The 21,458-nt window shown below is 42.5% G+C and overlaps 4 protein-coding genes and 3 non-coding genes across 48 annotated transcripts in view; 5 read left to right on the forward strand and 2 right to left on the reverse strand.

The window, feature by feature from the left end:
* The window catches only part of SENP5 (SUMO specific peptidase 5), a 202,503-nt gene extending 200,858 nt beyond the window's left edge, over positions 1 to 1,645 (reverse strand). For 18 of the 35 annotated variants that reach the window (XM_086844052.1, XM_086844038.1, XM_086844022.1 and 15 more), the window contains exon 1: positions 134 to 792. The gene's annotated coding sequence lies outside the window, so the exon portion shown is untranslated. Of the gene's footprint in view, positions 1 to 133 lie in introns of all 35 variants that reach the window. The other 17 variants (XM_086844028.1, XM_086844061.1, XM_086844029.1 and 14 more) reach the window with 4 other exon arrangements.
* Positions 509 to 7,995, forward strand: EIF4A2 (eukaryotic translation initiation factor 4A2). The gene is made up of 11 exons (XM_023932904.2): positions 509 to 1,131; positions 2,000 to 2,045; positions 2,133 to 2,265; positions 2,516 to 2,655; positions 3,780 to 3,948; positions 4,119 to 4,228; positions 4,351 to 4,494; positions 4,887 to 5,024; positions 5,315 to 5,404; positions 5,644 to 5,723; positions 7,183 to 7,995. The coding sequence occupies exons 1-11, from the start codon at positions 1,103 to 1,105 to the stop codon at positions 7,325 to 7,327; spliced, it is 1,224 nt and encodes a 407-aa protein (XP_023788672.1). The 5' UTR covers positions 509 to 1,102; the 3' UTR covers positions 7,328 to 7,995.
* Positions 2,369 to 2,439, forward strand: LOC111933632 (small nucleolar RNA SNORD2). The gene has a single exon (XR_002866812.1). It is a non-coding gene; the product is annotated as a small nucleolar RNA SNORD2 (small nucleolar RNA).
* On the forward strand, positions 4,543 to 4,723 carry LOC111933635 (small nucleolar RNA SNORA81). The gene has a single exon (XR_002866815.1). It is a non-coding gene; the product is annotated as a small nucleolar RNA SNORA81 (small nucleolar RNA).
* On the forward strand, positions 5,103 to 5,230 carry LOC111933631 (small nucleolar RNA SNORA63). The gene has a single exon (XR_002866811.1). It is a non-coding gene; the product is annotated as a small nucleolar RNA SNORA63 (small nucleolar RNA).
* Positions 7,996 to 8,871: 876 nt separating the features above from the next.
* Positions 8,872 to 20,994, reverse strand: RFC4 (replication factor C subunit 4). 2 transcript variants are annotated; one of them, XM_023932905.2, is made up of 10 exons: positions 20,638 to 20,994; positions 19,993 to 20,071; positions 15,637 to 15,716; positions 14,367 to 14,486; positions 13,366 to 13,509; positions 12,950 to 13,070; positions 12,380 to 12,505; positions 10,725 to 10,805; positions 9,836 to 9,952; positions 8,872 to 9,108 (listed from the first exon to the last, which is right to left on the reverse strand). In XM_023932905.2, the coding sequence occupies exons 1-10, from the start codon at positions 20,760 to 20,762 to the stop codon at positions 9,013 to 9,015; spliced, it is 1,089 nt and encodes a 362-aa protein (XP_023788673.1). In that variant the 5' UTR covers positions 20,763 to 20,994; the 3' UTR covers positions 8,872 to 9,012. The 2 variants fall into 2 exon arrangements, with proteins under 2 accessions (XP_023788673.1, XP_023788674.1); XM_023932906.2 differs by lacking the exons at positions 8,872 to 9,108; positions 9,836 to 9,952 and adding an exon at positions 10,083 to 10,366 and having other exon boundaries at positions 20,638 to 20,969.
* The window catches only part of MCF2L2 (MCF.2 cell line derived transforming sequence-like 2), a 162,559-nt gene continuing 162,020 nt past the window's right edge, over positions 20,920 to 21,458 (forward strand). For 2 of the 7 annotated variants that reach the window (XM_086843982.1, XM_086843987.1), the window contains exon 1: positions 20,933 to 21,378. In XM_086843982.1, the coding sequence (XP_086700108.1) occupies positions 21,291 to 21,378 (88 nt within the window). In that variant the 5' untranslated portion in view covers positions 20,933 to 21,290. Of the gene's footprint in view, positions 21,379 to 21,458 lie in introns of all 7 variants that reach the window. The other 5 variants (XM_086843985.1, XM_086843993.1, XM_086843978.1 and 2 more) reach the window with 4 other exon arrangements.

Genomic DNA, 21,458 nt, shown 5'->3' on the forward strand with positions numbered 1-21,458 from the left:
TTATTGTGAAACCTGAAAGAGCATTAAAATGATCGATATTTTTTCTACCATAGTAGGAAAACATTGGGCATAATCATGCAATCGCTTTGCACAGTAACAGTTCTCTTAGTGCTTTATTTGGGACTGCACTAACCTTTAAATCATTCTTGACAGGTTTTTCGTGGACACCGCTGTACTGAGACCTACACCAGATCACCGTGCTTTCGGCTGCACCCCGAGGACCACCTAACCTGTCTCCTACAAATACTCCTGCATCCCCTTCAGGAATGATCCACCCTTAGCGCCTCGGGACAGGTTTGTGGGATTCAGCCCTGGGCCCACCGGCGGGCACTGGGTGTGAGCCCGGGGCCAGGGCCCCCTCAGAGGCGCCTCCATCTGCCCCCTTCGCCTCAGGGCCTCTGCGGGAGTTACCAACGCTGCCCCGACTCTGGGAGCGCAGGGGGATAGCTCGGGGTGTGTTTCGCTTGTCAGGGAGGAGGAGGAGGAGGCTGGAGCCATTTCTGTGTGCGGATGGGGCGGATGCGCGGCCGCTGGCCCCCGCCCGAGGAAGCCTCTTTCTCTCTTCTGTCACCCCCCGACTCCGGGGCTTCAAAAACAACCAACACAGTGGGGAAAACGCGGCCACGAAAAGGTCGCTATGACGCCCCAGCCGCAGGGCCGCTCGCTATCCCCGCAGCCCGGCCAAGCCGGCGCCGCCATTGCGCCCTCCCGCCCCACGCTGCAGCAGGGACCGGACGGGAAACCCCGTGCACGCGGGGGGGAAGGGGAGGCAGAGGTAGGAAGGAGTGGGGCGCTGTGACGCACTCAATGGTGCAATATCCTTCCGCGATCTGACAAAAAAAAGTAGTTCTATGTTCCACGTAACCTCGTAGACCCCAGAGGTTCATACACAACCTTCGGATTAACTCAAAAAGTCGCGTGACGGGAATCTCTTGGGACAGAAGATTTAATCCAGAAGGATTCGTGCTTTTTTGCGTGTGGCATAAGGTATATATCCATGCGCAGAGCAGACCGCAACGAGTCCGGCAGCAGGGCGGGTATATAAGGCGGGCGCCGCGGAGGGCTTGCCTTTTCAGTTGAGGACAGAGCTGGTGATCGGAACATGTCAGGGGGCTCCGCGGATTATAGCAGGTATGGCGGGGGCCTGGGCTCTTTCCTCACTCGGGGGCTTCGTGGGGTACGCGGGGGCAGCCGGGGGGAGAGAAAATGTCAAAAGAGGTGCAGGGGTGGGAGCTGGAGCGCCCTGGGGAAGGCAGGGCGCTGTGGTCAATCAGCCCTGCGCTCTGGCCCCTCCCGTTCTAGACGTTTCGGTCCCTGCGCTCCCCTTGCTCGCGGTTCAGCAACGGTTTAGCTCTAGTTCTCGGGGCTCAGTATTCGTTACTGGCTTTTTTAGCGATCTAGTCAGCCCTGAAAATGACTTAATCAAAATTTATTCGTATACAGCTATATTGTAGTTTGAAATGTTGAAATGCTTTTCTGTGGTTTTCTTGGTTTTTTTTTTATATTCTGCCACGCGCCGTTGGTTCACCCCGGGTTTTCGGGCCGCGCCGAGGGCGAAACCATTATATTTTTTTGCGGGGGGAGGGGAAGGCCGAGGCCCCCCCCGGGCGATCACCCGGCGCCGTCCGCCCGCAGCGCCCGGTTTGCGCAATCCCAGGGGTGGAGCTCTCGCGAGAGTTCCCGGGCGGGGCGGGGCGGGGGGGGGATCCGCTGCAGCGCCGGGAGCGCGCCCGCCCCCCCCATCGCGCGCCGCCGCGGGAGCGCGCGCTCGGAGCGCCCATGCCCCCGGCGTCGGGTCCGGCTCCGGGAGCTGGGAACGAGCTTTCTTTGCGCCTGGGCCACTGAGGAAGAGGGGTAGGAGTTTGTCCATTGGCAAAAGCTGAGAGAGCACCTGCTGGAATGATCTGTCACGGATTTCGCCGCTTTCTCAGCCGAGGTGTTAGCTCGCTTCTGCATGGTGGTGGCTCTTGTGCTAACAGCGTGTTCTCTTTCATGGCAGAGACCATGGCGGCCCAGAGGGAATGGAGCCCGATGGTGTCATCGAGGTGAGCACTTATGACCTGACCTGAAAATTTAATCAGTGGTGGACAGGAGTATTAAATTTACTATTTTTTATTATTCTTTTATTACAGAGCAATTGGAATGAGATTGTTGACAATTTCGATGATATGAATTTAAAAGAATCCCTTCTAAGGGGCATTTATGCTTATGGTTTTGAGAAGCCTTCAGCTATTCAGCAAAGAGCTATTATTCCATGCATCAAAGGTATGCGGTAGATTCGTTAATATCAACATCAGATAACTAAGCATTGTAAAATGCATATATTTCATTAGTGTCCAGTAATAACGAATTTCAGTCTTGATTGAACAAGTGATATGATGGTACACCATCTTTCGGGACTGACCTGAAATGGAGAGAACTCTGTAGTACTGATCACTTACTTCAAGGGGAATTAAATAAAACTAACATGATTGACCCGTGTGGGAGCAGTAAATGTGTATCCTACTTTTTTTAGGATATGATGTGATTGCTCAAGCTCAGTCAGGTACTGGCAAGACAGCCACATTTGCTATTTCCATCCTGCAGCAGTTGGAGATTGATCTCAAGGAGTCCCAGGCACTAGTATTGGCCCCTACCAGAGAACTGGCTCAACAGGTATTGATAGTGTAGTTTAAAAAAACAAAAAACTTTGTGTGTTGCATAGGTTTCAGGTTTCACAACTGTGACACATTACCAGGCTTCTTAAGGGGCTGTAAATATCCATTCAGAACCCTTTTTGTGTCAAGTAATGGGGGTTACAAACTGGCTTCTGTCCCACAAGTTCTCTGCCTCCTTGGACAGCTGAGTTGATGCACATGGAGGGTGTGCTGGGGCAGGAGTGCAGGAGGCAGCTGCTGTGCTGTGTGTAAAGTGGAGGGAGCATCTTCAGCAGAAAAACACAATTACTAAAGCACAGTGTTCTGAGTGGAAACAAACAATTTACTTATTTGGAAGCTATTTAAACTTAAATGCAGTTGTGCAACATGAAAACTGCTGTGCGCATTTGGTTACTTAAATGGTTTTGTATCTTTGTATGTTCTCTTGACAACATAATTGCATGTCTCTTCCACCTCCAAGGCTTGGTATTCTGTTACGTTAAGTGGGTGTGTGGTAATAAATTCAAGAATACTTGAATTTTTAGGATAAGTGCATCAGTAATCTGGAGTCTTTAAAGTGCAGTGTTGAAACAACTCTAAAGTAGAAAACTTGTACTGTCATTTTCAACTAGACTATACTAGTTGAATAGATAGAAATGCCAGTGTTATGTGACAATTCTTCAAGATAAAGCTAAACATAACAGAAAACAAACAAAAAAACATTGGTGTATAGGCCTTTCTTATACTCTAAAGCTGTTGAGGTGAGACTTGTTTTGAAACCTGGCCTATAGTGCTGCCCTTGGACACAGCTCAAAAGTGTCCAAGTGCTTACCATGCAGGCCTGAGCAGCTGAGAGCTTGAGCTCCCTTTTGGTGGCCCTGCTCTCAGCTTAGTAATTGCCTCATGGCAGTCACTCAGCAAGCTCAACTAGTAAGAGCAAAAGTGTGACTTTAACTGTCCCTCTGCTTTCTAGTTAACCACTTGAGTTATGTGAAGTTGGGCAAAGTCTTTCTAGCAGCTCTCAGTTCCAAGAGCTCCACAGACCTTGTTTGGTGTCTCAGCTTCCAAAGTGTATAAAAGCCTGTGATAATGGGGCTTAAGCTTTATTGTCCTATGAACTACTAATGGAAGGTTTTATTTTAGATTCAGAAGGTAATCCTGGCCCTTGGAGACTACATGGGAGCAACATGCCACGCTTGTATTGGTGGTACAAATGTGCGCAATGAAATGCAGAAACTCCAGGCTGAGGCTCCACACATCGTGGTGGGAACTCCGGGGCGTGTGTTTGATATGCTAAACAGGCGCTATCTTTGTAAGTATGAATCTCACTGTGCCCTTGCTAATAAATTTCCAGTGAAAGCCTCATTCCCACTAAGAGCTTTAGTGTATTTGTTCTGCTGGAAAGCTTAGTACAGAAGTGTGATTTTTGTAAAGCATTGTGTGTATCTGAAACTTCAGGAGATGCTTCTCTTTTTCCAATAGCACCAAAATGGATCAAAATGTTTGTTCTGGATGAAGCTGATGAAATGTTGAGCCGTGGATTTAAGGATCAAATTTATGAGATCTTTCAAAAACTAAGCACAAACATCCAGGTAAAAAAGCTTTTGCATGGTAAAGTTGATGCATGCGGATCTGGTTATAATGTGGCTGAGAACTGAATTGTACATATGAAAATCGTTGTATGGAGTATGTACTAACAGTAACACGTTTTTAGGTTGTGTTGCTGTCAGCTACAATGCCAATGGATGTGTTGGAAGTGACCAAAAAGTTCATGAGAGATCCCATCCGTATTTTGGTGAAGAAGGAAGAACTGACTCTGGAGGGTATCAAGCAGTTCTACATTAATGTTGAGAGAGAGGTTGGTATTGGTTATACTTGCTCTGGCAGGAGGAGTTAGAGTTCTCTTACCTTCTTGTTAAAGCACTGTGCTAAAATTGCGGAAACCAAGGCTGAGCTTTAGTTCCTGCAATAATGCTAGTAGAGTAAATGCAAGAAGAAGAACAACTATGCACCAGATCAAAAAGGACTAGGGTGGACCTCTTTCTTAATGTCCAGTGTCCTGTGTCTAAAGATTTGGTGCAACAATTGATGCAAAAACTTCACTTAGTTTCCAGGTTATACTGAGTATAATGGTGTGCCAGAGCATGCTCAATCAGTTGTAATTGAGTTATTTTCCTTGTTTACAGTCCGTGTTACATACTGAGGTGTCTGTGTCATTATGTGTTTCTTGATTATCTTTGTTTTGCTCAGGAATGGAAGCTGGATACTCTCTGTGATCTGTATGAGACACTGACCATTACACAGGCTGTTATTTTCCTGAATACAAGGAGAAAAGTAGACTGGCTTACAGAGAAAATGCATGCCAGGGACTTCACAGTCTCAGCTCTGGTAAGAATTGTTACTTCCAGTCACTGAAGTGCTGTGTATTTACTGGAAAAGAAGTGGTGATGAGGGGATATCAGTGAGAAGCAGGAAAGTTATAATATAGCTGTGCAGTGCTGTATTATCGTTCCCCCTGCTTAAAGTAAAATGTTTCCTTTCTATCCTTACCTGCTTTGTTCCTATAGCAGGTAGGGACGCTGGGTTTCATACATGCCTTTGTTCTTTAAAGAATATTCTGGTTTGGTGCATTGGAACTGTACTAATTCTGTACTGTACTTCTGTTTTAACTCCTCCAGCATGGTGACATGGACCAGAAGGAACGGGATGTTATCATGAGAGAGTTTAGATCAGGGTCCAGCCGTGTCCTGATCACCACTGACTTGCTGGTGAGCATTGTCTTCCATTAAACATGTTCCTGTTACAGCCTTGTCCCAAAAGCTTCATAATTCAGTGATGGCTTTTGTAGCCTGAACTGTTGGTAGCTTTTTGGAACAGCAAATACCATGCTCCACTGTGGACTACACAGTTGTAGTTCATAACTACTGATGTGGTTGACAAAAGCCCAAGATAGATAAATTTAAAAATCGCCCCTGACTTTCATTAAAGACTTGGCGTTGCTTTGCAGGCTCGTGGCATCGATGTGCAGCAAGTGTCCCTGGTTATCAATTACGACCTGCCGACCAATCGTGAGAATTACATTCACAGGTCAGTTGGCTCTGCCCCCAGTCAGTCCCCGTGCTGCGCTGGATGTGGGCATTGGCACACATGTCCTCTCACCTGATCCTGTGGTTCTCACCAGACCAGAGGTGTTAGCATCCATGCATAAACTTCTCAGCGCTAGCAGGGAATAAAACCACTTGTGGATTGGCTTTAAAAAAGCCCTGCCTTGCACAGCAGTGGTTCTGAAACAAGGGAGGAGCAGAACTTTTGAATACTTAAAGCAGTGGGAAAACTTAGATAATGTAACGGGTTCAGTTGATGACTGATGAACCTTGGAATTGTGGGGAAAATGCCAGCAACTTGAGCTGCCTTTTGTCACGTTGGCTGTGACATACTAATGTGACACTGTTAATGCTGGTGCAGCATCTTGACAGTAGGGTCAGCTTGATCTGGGTTCTGGCTGATCTGGAGTTGTTGCTGCTCAGTGACAGGATAGACCTTAATTCTGGCTTGTTAGGGCTGCCTTCGCTTGTGGAGGTTCAGCTGTGTCCATGTTGTGTGTGCCATGATTGCTCTTGGTGGCTTCTTAGTGGGATTCTTCTCTGTGGTGTGTGTTTTCTGGTAGCAATTTGAGTTTGTTTCCCTAGGTTTAGTTAACTGCTTCTAGTGACTGTCCCTAAATTAAGTAAACTGTGCTTTGTTACTTGATGTAAAAAAATACAGGAGTCGATAGCAGCAGTTGATGACACAAGATGGTGCTCAGAAACGACGTTGACGTAATTTAGGACGTGGATTCGTAAGCGGCACAGTTTGAATAAAGAGCGAGTTGGTATTTATTTATTTATTTTGTCATGATTATCCCCTAAGTTTTGTGAGCCCTTTCTGTGTATTTAGCTCTTGCTGGCAAGGTGCTCTATTGTGCAGTCTGTAGGAAGGTGAAGCTCACGGTGGGTGTAACTAAACCGCATGCACTGATGTGGGCTTAAAAATATTGAATTTGGATTTTACTCTCTAAGGAAAACCAACAAAAACCCTAAGTTTTCCCACTGGAAAAAGTTTCATTGAATTAAAATTCTGAAATTGAGTGCTGTTCCATGTTATTGGATGAAATTGGATTAACTTAGTAATGGTCTGATTGTTAAAAAACAGCCTGTGCTCTGTGCTTGGGAGTGGATGCATGAGGGGTGGGTGCATAGTTGAACAGAGAGAGAAACTGACCCAGGACTTCAGAACACAGCACCAAGTATTAAATGAAAATCTTACTTTGCAGCCAAAGAGTAACTGTGTGCCCTGCTGCCTGCCATGGAATGGACCTGCTGTGCTGCTGGCACCAGCTGCTGGTTTTTCCTGACCAGATGTGACTTGGGTGGCAGCTGGCTCTCTTAAGGCAGCATAGACTGGCCAGTGGCAGATCAGAGCAGCAGTCAAGAATGGATCTTGCAGACATGTAAAGCAGATGGTTACACATTTAACTTGGGTGTAAATGTGTTTCTTTCTTGTGCAGAATTGGCCGGGGTGGCCGTTTTGGCAGAAAAGGTGTGGCTATCAATTTTGTCACTGAAGAGGACAAGAGGATCCTGCGAGACATTGAGACTTTCTACAATACTACAGTGGAGGAGATGCCGATGAATGTGGCTGATCTCATTTAATCCCCGGGATGAGGTGGTTGTGAATCCAGTGCTCGCTGTTGCTGAATAGGCGATTCACAACGCGCATTGTGCTTCTTTCTTTGGGGATATATTGAATCTTGTCTCAATGCTCATTACGGATCAGAAATACAGATTTTTGATAAGAGAAGCGACTTTCTGTCGTGAGCTCTTGTGGGGAAAGCCATTGGCTTTGTCCACTTTAGGGTTAGACTGTTGGGGTTGGGTGGAAAGTCATGGGGTCTGTAAATTTTTTCTTTATTAGAAATTTATTTCCTAGTTCCATAGAAGTGGTTGTATTAGATGTTCTTTATCGTTTAATAATTTACTTATGGACTAAAAGATATAAGTGCTGTATAAAGTCAGCCAATTATGTTAAACTAGCCTACCTTCCTTTATTGTATGTACTTACACCTCAGATTAAATTGGAAAGGCCTTTCAAAATCTCTAAACTTTTATAAGAGCATTAAAATGCATTTTTGTTTCATATGTATTTATTCAATAAAGTATTTAATTAGTGGTAAGTGTGATCTGGACCCTGTTGCTAAGCCCCAGCAAGCAAGCAATCATACTATTGTCTTAGTTAGGGTTAAACCCAGTAAAATTTGCCATATTGCACATGTCTTAATGAAGTTTGAATGTTCAATAAAATACTTCTATATTCACTTAAATTGTAAATAGTTCTTACTGGGTTGAGGGGAGGGTGACAGCAACCTGATATCTCAGGGTGGAGCTGAAGGTGGCAACTGCTGCAGCCTTGTGCTTGTGCCCCACAGCTCCTGTACTTTGTCACTAATTGCAGGGGTGGTTCTGAACTCAGGAAAAGGTTGAGCTTCAAGTGCCAGTGTAGACCTGAGTGACAAAGTTGTGGGGTGCTGCACCTGTGTCCTTAACACTGGAACACCCTTTCATCAGAGTAGAAAATGGATCACTTAATGATTGGTGCTTGCTTGATGAAAAAGCTCTGCACTGCATCATTCATGCTTAATACCTGTCCAAGGGTATTTTTTTTTTTCCCCAAACTATTCAGGAAGGAGGGACTGGTGGTCAGAACAGCATCTTTGAAAGGGTATGTCCCAAAGATGCTCATCCAGGTCACAGCTTTAAAAATAGTGAGCAAGAATGGAGTGAGATGACAGGAAGTCTCAAGTGATGTCTTCAGAACAGAATGTCACCTACCCTTTGCTTTTTCCTCAGAGAGCTTGAATGGACTAAAAGTTGCAGTATGTTTACTAGAAAAGTGATTTTTGCCACATTTAATCCTGAAGGGTGAGATACAAGATGGTGGAGGCTGTACCTCCTGCAGGAGCTGGGTTCAGTCTGAAATTCTGTTCTATAGGGATCATGTTGTCAAGTCAGTCTATTCCAAGCCAATATACACTACAAGGAATAACCCTTCTGTCTCTGCTTGCAGCAAATGTAGACTTCAGTATGGATATGCCCACTTCAATACATTCATTTGTAAATGCACAAAAATCACTGCACAGCATTAAGGGACTCCTCAGCTCTTTACCCAATGTAAAAAAATGAAGTATTCCAGCCTCAGGTTTTCTAACTGCAGTCAGTGTAGCTCTTTTATAGCAAAATCTTTTATACTTTTGTATAAAGTGTATTTTATAGCAGTACAAAAGTACACAGGCACGTGCTCAGAGCCCCAGCCACCCCTGGAACAAAAGCTGCCAGAGAAGTCAGATGTTCTGTGTGAGCTGCTGCATCACAAGGGCACAGAGACTCATCAGCTGCAAGAATTCATCAGCACCATCTGCAAGGCATTTGTCCACTTCCTGCAGAGAGAACAGAGAAGGGAAAACCCTCTAAAAATGGTGATGCTCAAGGTAGCTGTGTCTTGGGGTACAGTGGAGAACAAGAAGTTTGCCAGCTGTTTTCTTAACACAGATTTCTCCAGCACATCACACCCCCCCACAACTGGACTGGGAACCGTGAGCTCTCCAGCCTCCATCTCATCTCCTACAGGAGGCTGCCACATGAAAGTTCTGTACACAAAGAGGGGTACACCAGCCCTGCAAACCCTTGCTTGGAGCATCACTGCAGGGCATCCACAGCACCTGCCTGCAGTGATTTTAGCAAAACCTCCACCACAGCTGGCTTTCCTACTTCATCAAAAATGGGACAAGTTAGTTAATCTTCTCTTTTTTGGAAAGGCATATTTTATGCACCAGAATAAAAACTTGCATTTTGCAGCTCCTGAGGTTTTTTTTAAGTGCTAACTCATCTTAGTTTTCCCTCCCATGTTACATTAAAAAACCCCAAAACAACCAAACCCACAAACCTCTTGATTTAACTCACTAGAACAATATGATATGGATAATAATTCACTCAACTAGATTTCAATTACTTCCTGTGAAATTTCTCAGGAAAAAAGTTTGCATTCTAGCAAGAAACATTCAGAAAAAAAAAAATCACCACATACTTCTTGGGAAATACTGTGCAAACAAAAATCAATGTGTAGAGATGAATGTGTTTTGGTTTTTTGACTCCTGCTAGACTTACTGCAAGTTTCTCAACTATGGCAGATTTCTGTTTGTCACTGTAATCTTCGCTCTCCACAATGGTGTCATGCAGCTGGTTTACAAGCTGAGCAACAGCAAAACCCTCATTGATGAGATTCTGCACAGGGAGAAAGGAAAATTGAAGTAATTCAGCAGCAGAAACTGGAAAGAATCTTGAAAAATTCTTTCTGAACTGAGAGACTACACTGCAATTTAGTATGGAACTTGTACATTGTAGAGGGCAATTCAGTAGCCTGTGCACAGCCCTGCCCTGCATCCTGCCTAACAGCGACCCAGCATGAGCACCTCAGACAGGCTGCAAGAGCAAGGCATTTTTCATCTTGGAAATTTTATGATACATTTAAAACATTTAACAACCTCCACTGAACCTGTCCAATCCTATTCTAAAATTAGGAGGGCTTGGCATCCACAGCATCAGATGGCAGTTTCACAGCCTTCACATTTTAAAGGGCCACCTACTTGGGATTTATTTTCTTCATCTGGTCATTGCTCGTCTCAGGCATTGAGAGATCTGTAAGACCAAAACTTCTTTAATAAAATAAAGCCCATGGCGACTAAAGACAGCTTTTAAAAAAATTCAGTAGTGCCCAGTTACAAAAATGTCAAGAATTGAGAACAATGGTCATTGAAGTGAAGCCATTTAGGGAGAGAGAAGTTCATGAAAATAGAAACAGCATTGGTGCAACCTTATTTTTCTGTTCAGCTAAGCAGATCTACAATGCCATCAGTTTAACCCAGGAGAAAGCCAGGGAGTCCTGACTGGTGAGACACTTCCCAAATGAGCATCCAAACTGACTGAGGCCAAATGTTCTTCAGGCATAGTCTGGAACAAAGGATTCACAGGGCCTAAGCATTACGAGAACTCTTACCTTTGCCAGTGTTTCCAGTTTCTCAAAAGAACCACTCTGGCAGCCCAATAGCAGCTCATCAATTGTTTCTTTAGGGATGACCTGTAACAAGAAGTGACATTTCTTAATTTCAACTCTGTAAACTTAAAATTGGTGTTGATGCTTACAGTAATAAACAGTTCATGGCAGAGGTCATTTCAGGATTCCATTCCTCTACACACCCATCCACTTCTAGCAAAGTATATGAGACAGACTCAATAAATTTTAAAAGTGAGAACTAGGCTGTGACATTTGTCATATGCTGGTGATATTAAAACAAAAACTGTATCATGACAACAGACTGTCAAAGTCACCTTCCTAAATACAACTGCTTATTTGGGACACTGACTAAGAGGAGGACATTCTTCAACAGTTAGATCAGCCAATGCTTTCTGTACCATTCTACACCTAAAGAACACAGCAAATAGGTTTTATTTCCAGTGACACACCAATGACATCCAAAAAAAAGCCCAATGCAACAAGATCAGACAATAATCAGAAGGAAAAAAGTTGACAGATGCCATTATGTCACTGTGCAGGGACAAGCTGCCTCTTTCACCCTTCACTCATTGTGATTCCTGTCAGTTGAGTACCTGGACAGTTTGGTTTCAAAGCTTTATGAAGCTTTTGTACTAAGGTCACTCCAGGGTCACAGAAGTTGTGAATGACCAAGAACTTCCAAGTTTTTATGAAGATGTAAAGTTGGATTCCCTTGCTTTAAACAAGCATTCTTTCAGTAATGGAATGTCATGCTTCTCTTTCCTATCATTACAGTCAATTTCTGCCTGATTTCAGATGGGTGATATCAATTCAGATACCAGCTGGTTTACAGATACACAAAACTGAACAATGACTTCACCGTGAAAATGTTTGAAATTGTTCTGTAAAACTCTGCACATTAGCAACTGTCTCTGGTTTCTTCAAAGTGAGAACCTCCCAACCCCTACAATTAGCTACTATGGTAGCACCTTCATGGGAAGTGTGTCCATCATTAAAGACCATTTATTTTTCATCTTCTCAACTCCTAATCCCACATTCCCTTCTTCAGGGATATTTTGTTGCAAAAGGAACACCTTCACCCAAGTTTTATTAAACACATTTTCTCTCTGGTTTTCCTGTGTCTCTCAGTATTGCCCTTGTCATTCTAGAACAAACCACTGCTGTTTCATTAAAAAGCAGGATCCACACAGATCCTTGTCACTGCCACTGTGAACATTAAGCTGAAAATGAGCTGCTACTGAAAGTCATTTCCCTGTGGTGCTTCCAAACCAATACTGCAATGATCTATACTTTTACACATATATAGAAAAGCACCAAAAAATGTTCTAATCTACTCTCCCACAAAAACCCCCACAGTTTACATTTATGGGCAGATTATTTCAACTTCAATTTGAATTATAAGACTGTTTTACAGTTTTCCATGATTTACAGAAGAAGTTGCTAGGAACCTGCTATGTAATAAGTGTACAGAATCAGGCAGTCTTTAAAACTTTGGTTGATAGTGTATCATTACCATGCTGCAATACTAGTGAGTATAAAACTATTTTTTTACCAAACTGTGAGCAGTTAGAGGCAGACAGAAGTAGAAAAAATGCTTTTCAGAGTAATTCCAGGAGAAGCTGTAAGGCACAGCTTACCCCAGCAATTTCAGTGATTATCTTCTCTGTTATCTCCTTCCCACCCATTAAGCGAGTGGCACTTTGAAGAAAAGTAATTGCTTTTCTTAAGTCTCCTTCTGACACTTTCACCAGGTACGATACTGCCTGAAAAATAATGTCAGGAAATACTAAGTTAAATGTTCACTGTTAATTAAAATCCAATACACTTTTTCAGCAGTTACTTTAAAACACCAAGTGGTGCATAAAGCAGACTGTCAGAGCCAAGCACAATACACAAGTTACAAAACAACCTCTCTACTAAAACAAATGTGTGTTGGCAGTTTGAGAAAGAAGCATGGTTTAATGCCAGTACACTCAGTAGAGAACAAAAAGCCCTACAGTTTGGCTTCAGTTTTCTCTGGTGGACATTTCTCTGGTTCTAGGATGACTTAAAAATCATCTCATCTATGGAATGAGAATAAACGAGTTTATGTATTTTATTTCATACAATTGAGCAGCCTGGAAAAGTATGCTGACTTGGCTTCTTTTGCTGCCCTGCAATTACACACTGGATTAAGCAGCAAAATTACATGGCAACCACAAAGTTACCTCATTACTGATTTTCACATGTTCCTTCTCAGAAACATCCAAGAGCCTCTGCTGTTGGATACTGTCAGACAAAGGCTTGAAGCGGAATTTGGAGCATCGAGATGTTAAAGGTTCAATTATTCTGAAAAAAAGGAAGGGGAGTGGTAAATTAATGTTGTGGGTCAAGTTCTCACAGACAAAGCTAACACAGGCTGAAAAGGTTTAAAATACCTTAAAGTTTAAATAACCCTAAAACCACAACATTGTAAAAATTAAAAGTGAAATCTAAGTATTGTTTCAGGCTTGCATGCACATAGTGACATCTCTGTTAACTGAAAACTGTGAAAATTAGCTATCAACTTTTAAGCAGAGAAAAAATAAAAAAGAGACTACAGACCAGACAGCAAATCCAAACAAGCAACAAATTCCAGGTGTACCTGCTGATGTAGTTACAAATAAGACAGAAACGCGTTGTTTTAGATTCTTTCTCCATTGTGCGTCTTAAGGCTGCCTGGGCTGCTGAAGTCATAGAGTCTGCTTCATCCAGGATGACAATTTTAAAAGGAGGACACATTTTACCACTAAAAAATTAGAAATCTGTTATTCAGCAGACATGAAATGTCCAGACCAAGGGGAAAAAAACAACAGTGAAAAACATAAACAGAAAAATCACTGCAAATAGCAAATAATATTTTACTTAAGCACGTATTCTTGAAAAATAGAACAGATTCAGAGGTTCAGTCTTTTAAAAATTATTTTTAGATTAAAGACTAATATTTTTAATAAAGTTGGGGACTGAGTTCCCATAGAAAGACCAACACTTGAATACTGCAACAGTCCTCTAAAATACATACTCTTACTGTAAGCTGCTTCTTTAACACCTCATGTAGCTCTTCTTTTTACAGGCTTCCTGATTCCCTAAACTCCCAAGAATACTCAACAGACTGATTTCAGTACACATTACCATTTTTTGCCAGGCTGTCTTGGCATGCAGTTTCTTCCTGATACTTTCCACAGTCCATACACATGGCTTGACCTGCACTGGGCTTCCCATCACCTAACACCAGAATCCTTTTAGAAACCAACACCCATATTGTAGAAATCCCTGCAGATTAGAAGGACTAAGGAAGTGACTTCTGGCACAATTTACCCAAAGAAATTTTTCTGTGGTAGTCAGCATCTTCAAAGGCAGCAACATGTGCCCAAACCCAGAAGTCTTGACCTTGTGGAGTTTTTGCTGTCTGCCTCCAATGATAACAGCAACAGTAAAAATCCTTCTGGGTATTCAAACCCCCAATGTGAAATTCCATGAAGTAAAAGCTCAGCCAAAGCACTGCGTGTTGCCAACTTCTGGGCAGTGCTGACCCATCATTTATATTAGAAACAAAAACAACCACATGCTTTGTCCTAAGCAGGAGGGGTTTGATCCAGCACTTACTCTGAACGGCTTCCAGATGCCGTTAGCTGAGCAAAAGCCTTCACTTTTTCCCGAATCACTTGTATCCCACGCTCATCAGAAGCATTTAACTCAAGGACTCTTTGTCGGAATAAATCAGGCCTGCAAAATTTTTATTACAATACATTAGCTGCTAGCCCTTGTAATGATATGTCATAAAATATAACAACAATCCTTCTGGCTGTTTTGAATGGCAGGGATTATTTTTATCAGCATTACTAAATAACATTGTTAAAAGACAGTTAAGTTGAGATCATAAAATGTTAAGTATGAATTTCCATTAGCTATTTTTAGAATCTCCTCCCAGGCTACAGAAAACAATGAAGTATAAAATTACATCAGTTAACCAGGAAAAAGAAAGTAGGAAGTTGACTTTGTATGCTCAGAGCACTGTATTATATGCCTTTTTACTTATATCCTGTGAGCAATGTGAAATAACAAGTAAAATGCCACAACAGAATCACTAGAATGAAATATCCAGAAAGTATAAGACATGCAGTATTTACCTGCAGTACTATACTCCATTTAAAAAAACAAGAAACAAACCAACAATTAATACACCGAATTTTAAATCCTAGTAATTAAAATGGACTTGCAATGTGGAGCTGTCTTCCTCCTACTAAAGTAGATGTGGTTCTCTCAAAAAAAACCAGTGAGTCAAAGATTAAAGATTTCAAATGGAATGAGGGAGGTATTAAATTCAGCATTACATTTGATCATAACATCAAACCACCTCCTCATCCATTTTTTGCTCATAGATCACCGAGTTCACTGCTCAAAAACTCACAAGTGTTAAAAGAGAGTTAATGGACATATACATGCTGAATTTTAGTCTGAGTTCCAATACTACTTCCCATACACAATTCAATGCTGCATAAGAGGGAGATTACAAGTCAGGCATTTTATGAAGCACTTTGAGATCTATGTGTAGCTAACAACTTACTAAGTAAACCATAAACACTGAAACTCCTTTACAAGGTTCAGCAAGGCATATGCAAACCATATTCTTTCCATACTCTTTGTTAGGTGGTTACATGGCTGCCAAGCTGAAGTCTATACCGGCAACAGGAATCAGTGACTTATTTGACAAATGAGAAAGAAATCTTATGTTAGAACTGAATTAGAATATGAAGATATTCCTGAAAAAATGCTGGGAACTACCTAAGAGCAGGCAATGACCAGAGGCACTTCATCACATGATTAGGAGACATGTGACAGTTGATTACACTGAAGCAACTTGATTCCAGCTTACCCAAACAGTTCTCTTGCAGCTGCTAAAATAGTGGAAGTCTTTCCAGTTCCAGGTGGGCCATAGAACAACAGATTGGGAAGCTGAAACAGCAAGGCATCATTTGTAAGAAAAGCAAATAAAAAAAATATCCACTAACAGGAAAACCTAGTGACAATATGAGCACCTAACAGAACAGAAACTGTCTATTCCTCACAGTAAGTAATGACAAGTTTTTCACTTCTAGGCCTCTAAAGGAGGCCAACAGTTGCTGTTTATAGCACAGCAGGAACAAGTGTTCTTTGGTAGCACCATCCCATGTTCTATCCAAACTGATATTCCAATCTATATTTATTTTTATATATTTACTCCAGGGCATGTCTGAGATCACTAAAGCCTACAGAGGTTACTGTTCTGATTGCAGCGACATCCAGATTTATCCAAGAATGGCCTTAAACAGCCTAGGTAATACCAGCAGTGCAGATGAAACCATCCTTTGCTTTCTCAGCTCCCCAGCCTGCCTTGTCCAGCCACGCTGAGTATTCTGTGCTGCCACCAACTGCACTGCAGTGAGCACAGGGCAGCTCGGGAACGCCGGGCTGCAGCGAGGCCAGAGCAACACAGCCCAACAGTGACCACAGGGACAATGCCAACAACTCACTGCACAGCACAGCCCTGGCAAATTCCTGCAGCCATCCAAGGAGTTCTCAAGGGAGACCATTGGCATTTCTTAAAGAAATTAGCTTAACTGATCTTTAAAATAATTTAATTAATGACCTCAGCATGAAAAATACAACTGCATTAAGAAAAGCAAAAAAAAAATCTCTCAATTTGATAACATAACTAAGTATGTGCTAGATATCTGAACTTCATTAGATGGAATGAAACGTAAGCTGGTTTTGTTTTGTCTGTCAGAGGAGGAGTATAAGCCTGTGTAACATGGTGGTCCTAACAGTGCACTTTTAATACAGATGTAAATTATTAATACTAACTGGTAATGAGCTGCACACAGTTCAGGTCATCCTTAGACAAGGATGATGAATTCAAACTGGGAAAAGTAATTAAAGAAGTGAAAAACCTATCTTATGAGAAGTGACTTTTTGAAGAGTTTGATTTAGTTAGCTCAGCAAAACAAAAGCTAAGAGGGAATATGACTTTATCTTCATGAATCCACCTGAGCAACACAAAGAACAAAGCTGGTACAAACAAAATTTGTATAAGCCATGACAAAATTTTGGCTGAAATCAAGAAGTTTCCCATCTGACACAGGAGTCATAGTTTTCTATATTACCATTTCAAGCAATCACTTTATAAACTATCACTGTAAAACTGTTGTTTTTGACAATAGGGGATGTTCCACTTCTACATTCTTAAAACAAGAATCCAAAAATTCCCTCTAACCAATAGCAAAAAGACAAACCTCTCAGACTGACTTGATTTCTAGCCCTTAATAAGCATTCTATTTTTAAAGAGTCAACTAAAATTAGATTAGAGACTTCTATCCTGAATATAGCATGTAATGCAGGCAGAATGGAAACAGCAAAACCAGCCAAAGAGCAGAGAAAAATGCAGGCATAGACAACCCATAATCAGAAAATGAAATACAGACAATCAGTTGGGTAATAAACATCTCATTTAACAATTAAGACAAGACATAGAGCACAAACTCAACTGTGCATGTACCCTAAAAGTAGAGATATAAGAATTTCAATCTTCAATCAATTTCTAGTAAATAAATGAATTTCAAGTTTTGCCTGCTCTTTCTGCCAATAAATTGTTGCTTGTTTCCCTAGTTACTAATAAGCAAACAGCATCCCCTACTAGTAAACACCTTTTCAAGTTTAGATATCACAATAGTATTATCCCTCTCTATCTTTTATGACAGCTCCACAGAGATGAAGTGTACTGAATGACAGCTGAAAATTCACCAATCTCTGTGCTAGGTTGGCACATTGCAAGGGTAGATGTTTGTGAGGAGATTCATAATTTCATGTCTCTGTGCTAATTCACACACTACTGTCCTCAAAAAAAGCACAAGCAGATAAAAAGTTTTAATTAGAATCTGTTTCCTAATTCCATTACACCCCAACTTTATCACTGTTTCTGTTTCAACCTCATTTATGCTTACTTCTCACTGAATATTTACACCACTTTTCACCAAGCACAACCTAATCCTTTATGTAACTGTGGCAGTATTTTTAAATAAACTGCAACCTGATCTGGTTATCCATTTTTCCATGCTTGCCAGGAGTAAGCAGGATACCTGCAGGCATCGCTCTGCTCATGGGAAAGCTACCTCATATAGCGTAAATCTCAGATGCTTTTCCAGAAGTTTCAGTACAAGTAAAGATGTAAATTGCAATGATAACATGAAGCAAATGAAAACTAAAGAATACCATGACTGTTTTCAGGGTTTTTTTTGCCAAAAACCAACAACAAATCAATGCTTCTGGCAGACAGAAATCAATTTCTCCAGTTCAAACCCCCTTGGACTCTGCTGTGCCCAGCTTATAACAGGACAATGTGTGCACTTACAGATGGAGGTATATTGCCTATAGGGCGTCACAACTTCTGTATTAGTTATAGGCAGTTACTCTACCTAAGTCCTGCTCCATTTAGCAGCTCCCAAATCAAGGCCCACAAATACAGGCCAATCAACAAAGGACTGACTCTCCATTTCCAACACTGTGGTTTAAATAAAGCATATTACTCAAACCTGCAGCATTGTCACAGCTGTTTCTTAGATCTCACCAAATCTCCAAACTCAGTAAGAACTTCTGCAGTAATGTGTACTTACTGAAGTACATGCTAGCCATTTCAGAGTTTCAATTCACTTTTGCCTTCTTGACAGAATGAGTCCTTTCAAGAAACTAATAACAATGTCTAAATTTTAAAAGAACCCAAATATTTTATTTTTGCATGATTTTATTCTCAACTGCCTTGCTGAGTTTGGATAGCTATGGCAAAATACAGAGCCTATAACCATAAACAGGAATTATAATTTTTTTTTTCAGCTCAGAAGGCCAAAAGTCAACACAAGTGCACAAGGCTCAGAATCCAAGAAACACTGCTGATCCACAAACTGTAGGGTTTTAAATAACTGTTGCTCAAAATAGAACTTCCCAACCCATCACCTAAGCAATGTTACACAACTGATATGTCCAGACAGAATAGGTGGCAGCAGCTCATTTCTCCTTTGCTGTTAACTGTTCCTTCCTGATTACCTCAACTCTATAAATACTGTAATCCAGCAGCATTGCTGCTGAAACACAGATTTCTGGGGTCAACATTACCTGAAAAGGTCACATTACAAGAATATTCTCAAAGCAAACTGAACATGGAGAAAAGAACTAAAGAAAGAAGTGCAAATCTTTCGCAGTTGTGTTGTACCACTTTGATTTTAGCTTCATATGCTCAAAGAAATAAGGTACATTTGCTTTTGCAAGCTTTGATTAAAGTATTATTTTCAGAGAGAAATGCACTCATATCACTGCAGAGCAAACCAAAGTTGCAGCCCATGAAAACAGACAGCTTTTGAAGCACAAGTGTGATTGTCCTAGGTGAGGAGGTAAAAAGTCACAGTATGTACAAAAGAAGGAATTGTTCAGATTTGGAAAAAAGCAGAGCCATCTCTTGGCTATGTCCTTTATTTCTCCCTTCAGCCCCTTCACCTCTACATCACCTGTTTTGGAAGAACTAACCATCAAACATACCAAATATTTACTAAGTTTTTATCCAAGAGCAAATAAATGCAACTACAAATGCTCTGCTCGTCTACACTCTTGGCTCATGCAAGCCAACCCTGCAACTGCCACACTTAGCTTTTTAAAGCCAAAGAGACTTACTTGGAAACTTTAACCTAAAAAGTTTGGGAATCACTATCCAAGCAGTAGACCTGGCACTTATAAATTTCTCTCATTAGCCAAAATTTTTAGTGTTTAGCAGTTTCACAGAAGCACTGACAGATCACTAGAAATGTTTAGGAGTGAGTGGCAAGTCAGACTTGTCTATGACAGAAAAACCTTCTCCTCTTGTCTTAAACGTGAATGGCATAAGTACTAGTGGAGTAGCAGTGTGGAGACAACAAAATCTTTTCTGGGTTTGAAACTACTAACAAGTAGTTTGCCATTTGAGCTTTTCCAAAAAAACTCCAAACTGCATAATGGAACTGACAATTCCACCATGTTCAGAGAACTAGAAATATAAAAAGCTTTACCCATGTATCACAACAGCATTTATCATGAAGAAGTCACTTAGCCCGTTCATGAAGGACCACCGTAAAAAAAATCACTGCTGAGTTGGAAAAGAGAAATTTTCAATACCACTGACACAAGTGTCTATCTAAAAATGCTGATTGGTAGACGTTGTCATAACACTCACATCAGCACCTTCCAGGGACTTCTTCAGCACAGCTACAACTTCATCCTGGAAGGCGACTTCATCTACATTTTTGGGACGACTAAATAAAAAGACATTAAATAAAATGTATTAGCTAACAAAGTTTTATAGGAAAGCTGAAACTGAGAAAAGTATTTGCCCTTTTGATTACATCAGATACTGAAGAATCCCATTGAACTTTGTAGTTTAAGTCAAAATCACAACAGGAAGTCTAATGCCTCTGGTCTGTACTACTGAATAACTGCTCAGGAAGCTGCTTGTTTTTTCCTGTTGTAAACACCTGTCTGAGATGTTTTTAAAAGCTGAACTGCAATATTTTACCACTTTGTGATAAAGGCTTCTCAAAAAAACAAAGTATTAAATGTACTCATGCACCAAAACACAGCGATGAAACAGCACTGCTTGACATGGCCAAGATTTTCTGCTCAATAGCAGCCACAAAAGGCACTTACAGTGTCTCACAGTGCTGGAGTTCCCCCATAACAGGGAAAGTTAAGCTTTCCTCCCTGGTGGGGACACCCACACCTGCGGTCCCCTTTTGCTATGCACCAACTACCTCTCTATACCCCCATGAGCCAACCTCTGCTCTCATGGCCAGTACCCCCACTGCCCCAGAGCCTCCCTTACTATTTCTCCACCCAGGGGATGGGTTTGGTCCTCTTGCCCTCCCCGCTGCTCCCGGCGGCGCTCTTTTCTTTGGCAGCGACGGGCTTGGTGCTGATAGAGGCCGGGCCCTTGAGGAAGGCCTGCATGGCTGTACCGGGCTGTGTCGGGCCTCAGACCCCCCTCAGGTCCCGCCGGCGCTTCCCGCCAACCCGGCCGCGCACGGGGGCGGAACCACTTCCGCCCGCCGAGAGCCAATCACAGAGTGCGGCACCGCCGGGGAGGGGGCGGTGCTTACGTCACGGTGCTCGCGCCCCGATACCTAAAGGGGCGGGGTGAGGGGGGCAGCGCGCGCTGAGGGTGCTAAGCGGGCGGTTCCTCGGGGCGGCCGCGCGCGCGCCGCCTCACAAATGCGCAACATCCCCCGTAAAATGCGCCCCCCGAATGTGAAATACAGAACAAAAAGATCCCCCCAAAATAACAAGCGCTGCACGAGACCAAGCGGAGGAGGTACCTCGCTGTGTAGCGAGACCTGCTGCAGAGTCCTGAGGCACGGCCTGCTCCCTTCCCCTGCTCCGTTCCCCTTTAGGCACGAAGTGAAATGAAACCCAGGAGAGCCCGAGGCTGGCCAGGGCCTGTCATGGGACAGACATTTTGGCCTTTATGGGCTTTTATTGATGCTCAAACCTGCTCCGGCCTGTTTGCTGCCGTGCGAGCAGCTCCCCCAGGTGTGCAGGCTGAGCGTTATTGGTGCTGGAGTGAAGCGTAAGTGAATCCTCTGAGTCTTCCCGTTGTTTCCAGTGACATCCATCACAGCTAAGCCAGGGTAAAAGTAAACTCAGGAG

This window comes from Cyanistes caeruleus, chromosome 10, assembly GCF_971803275.1.
Source record: "Cyanistes caeruleus chromosome 10, bCyaCae1.hap1.1, whole genome shotgun sequence".
NCBI classification, from domain to species: domain Eukaryota; kingdom Metazoa; phylum Chordata; class Aves; order Passeriformes; family Paridae; genus Cyanistes; species Cyanistes caeruleus.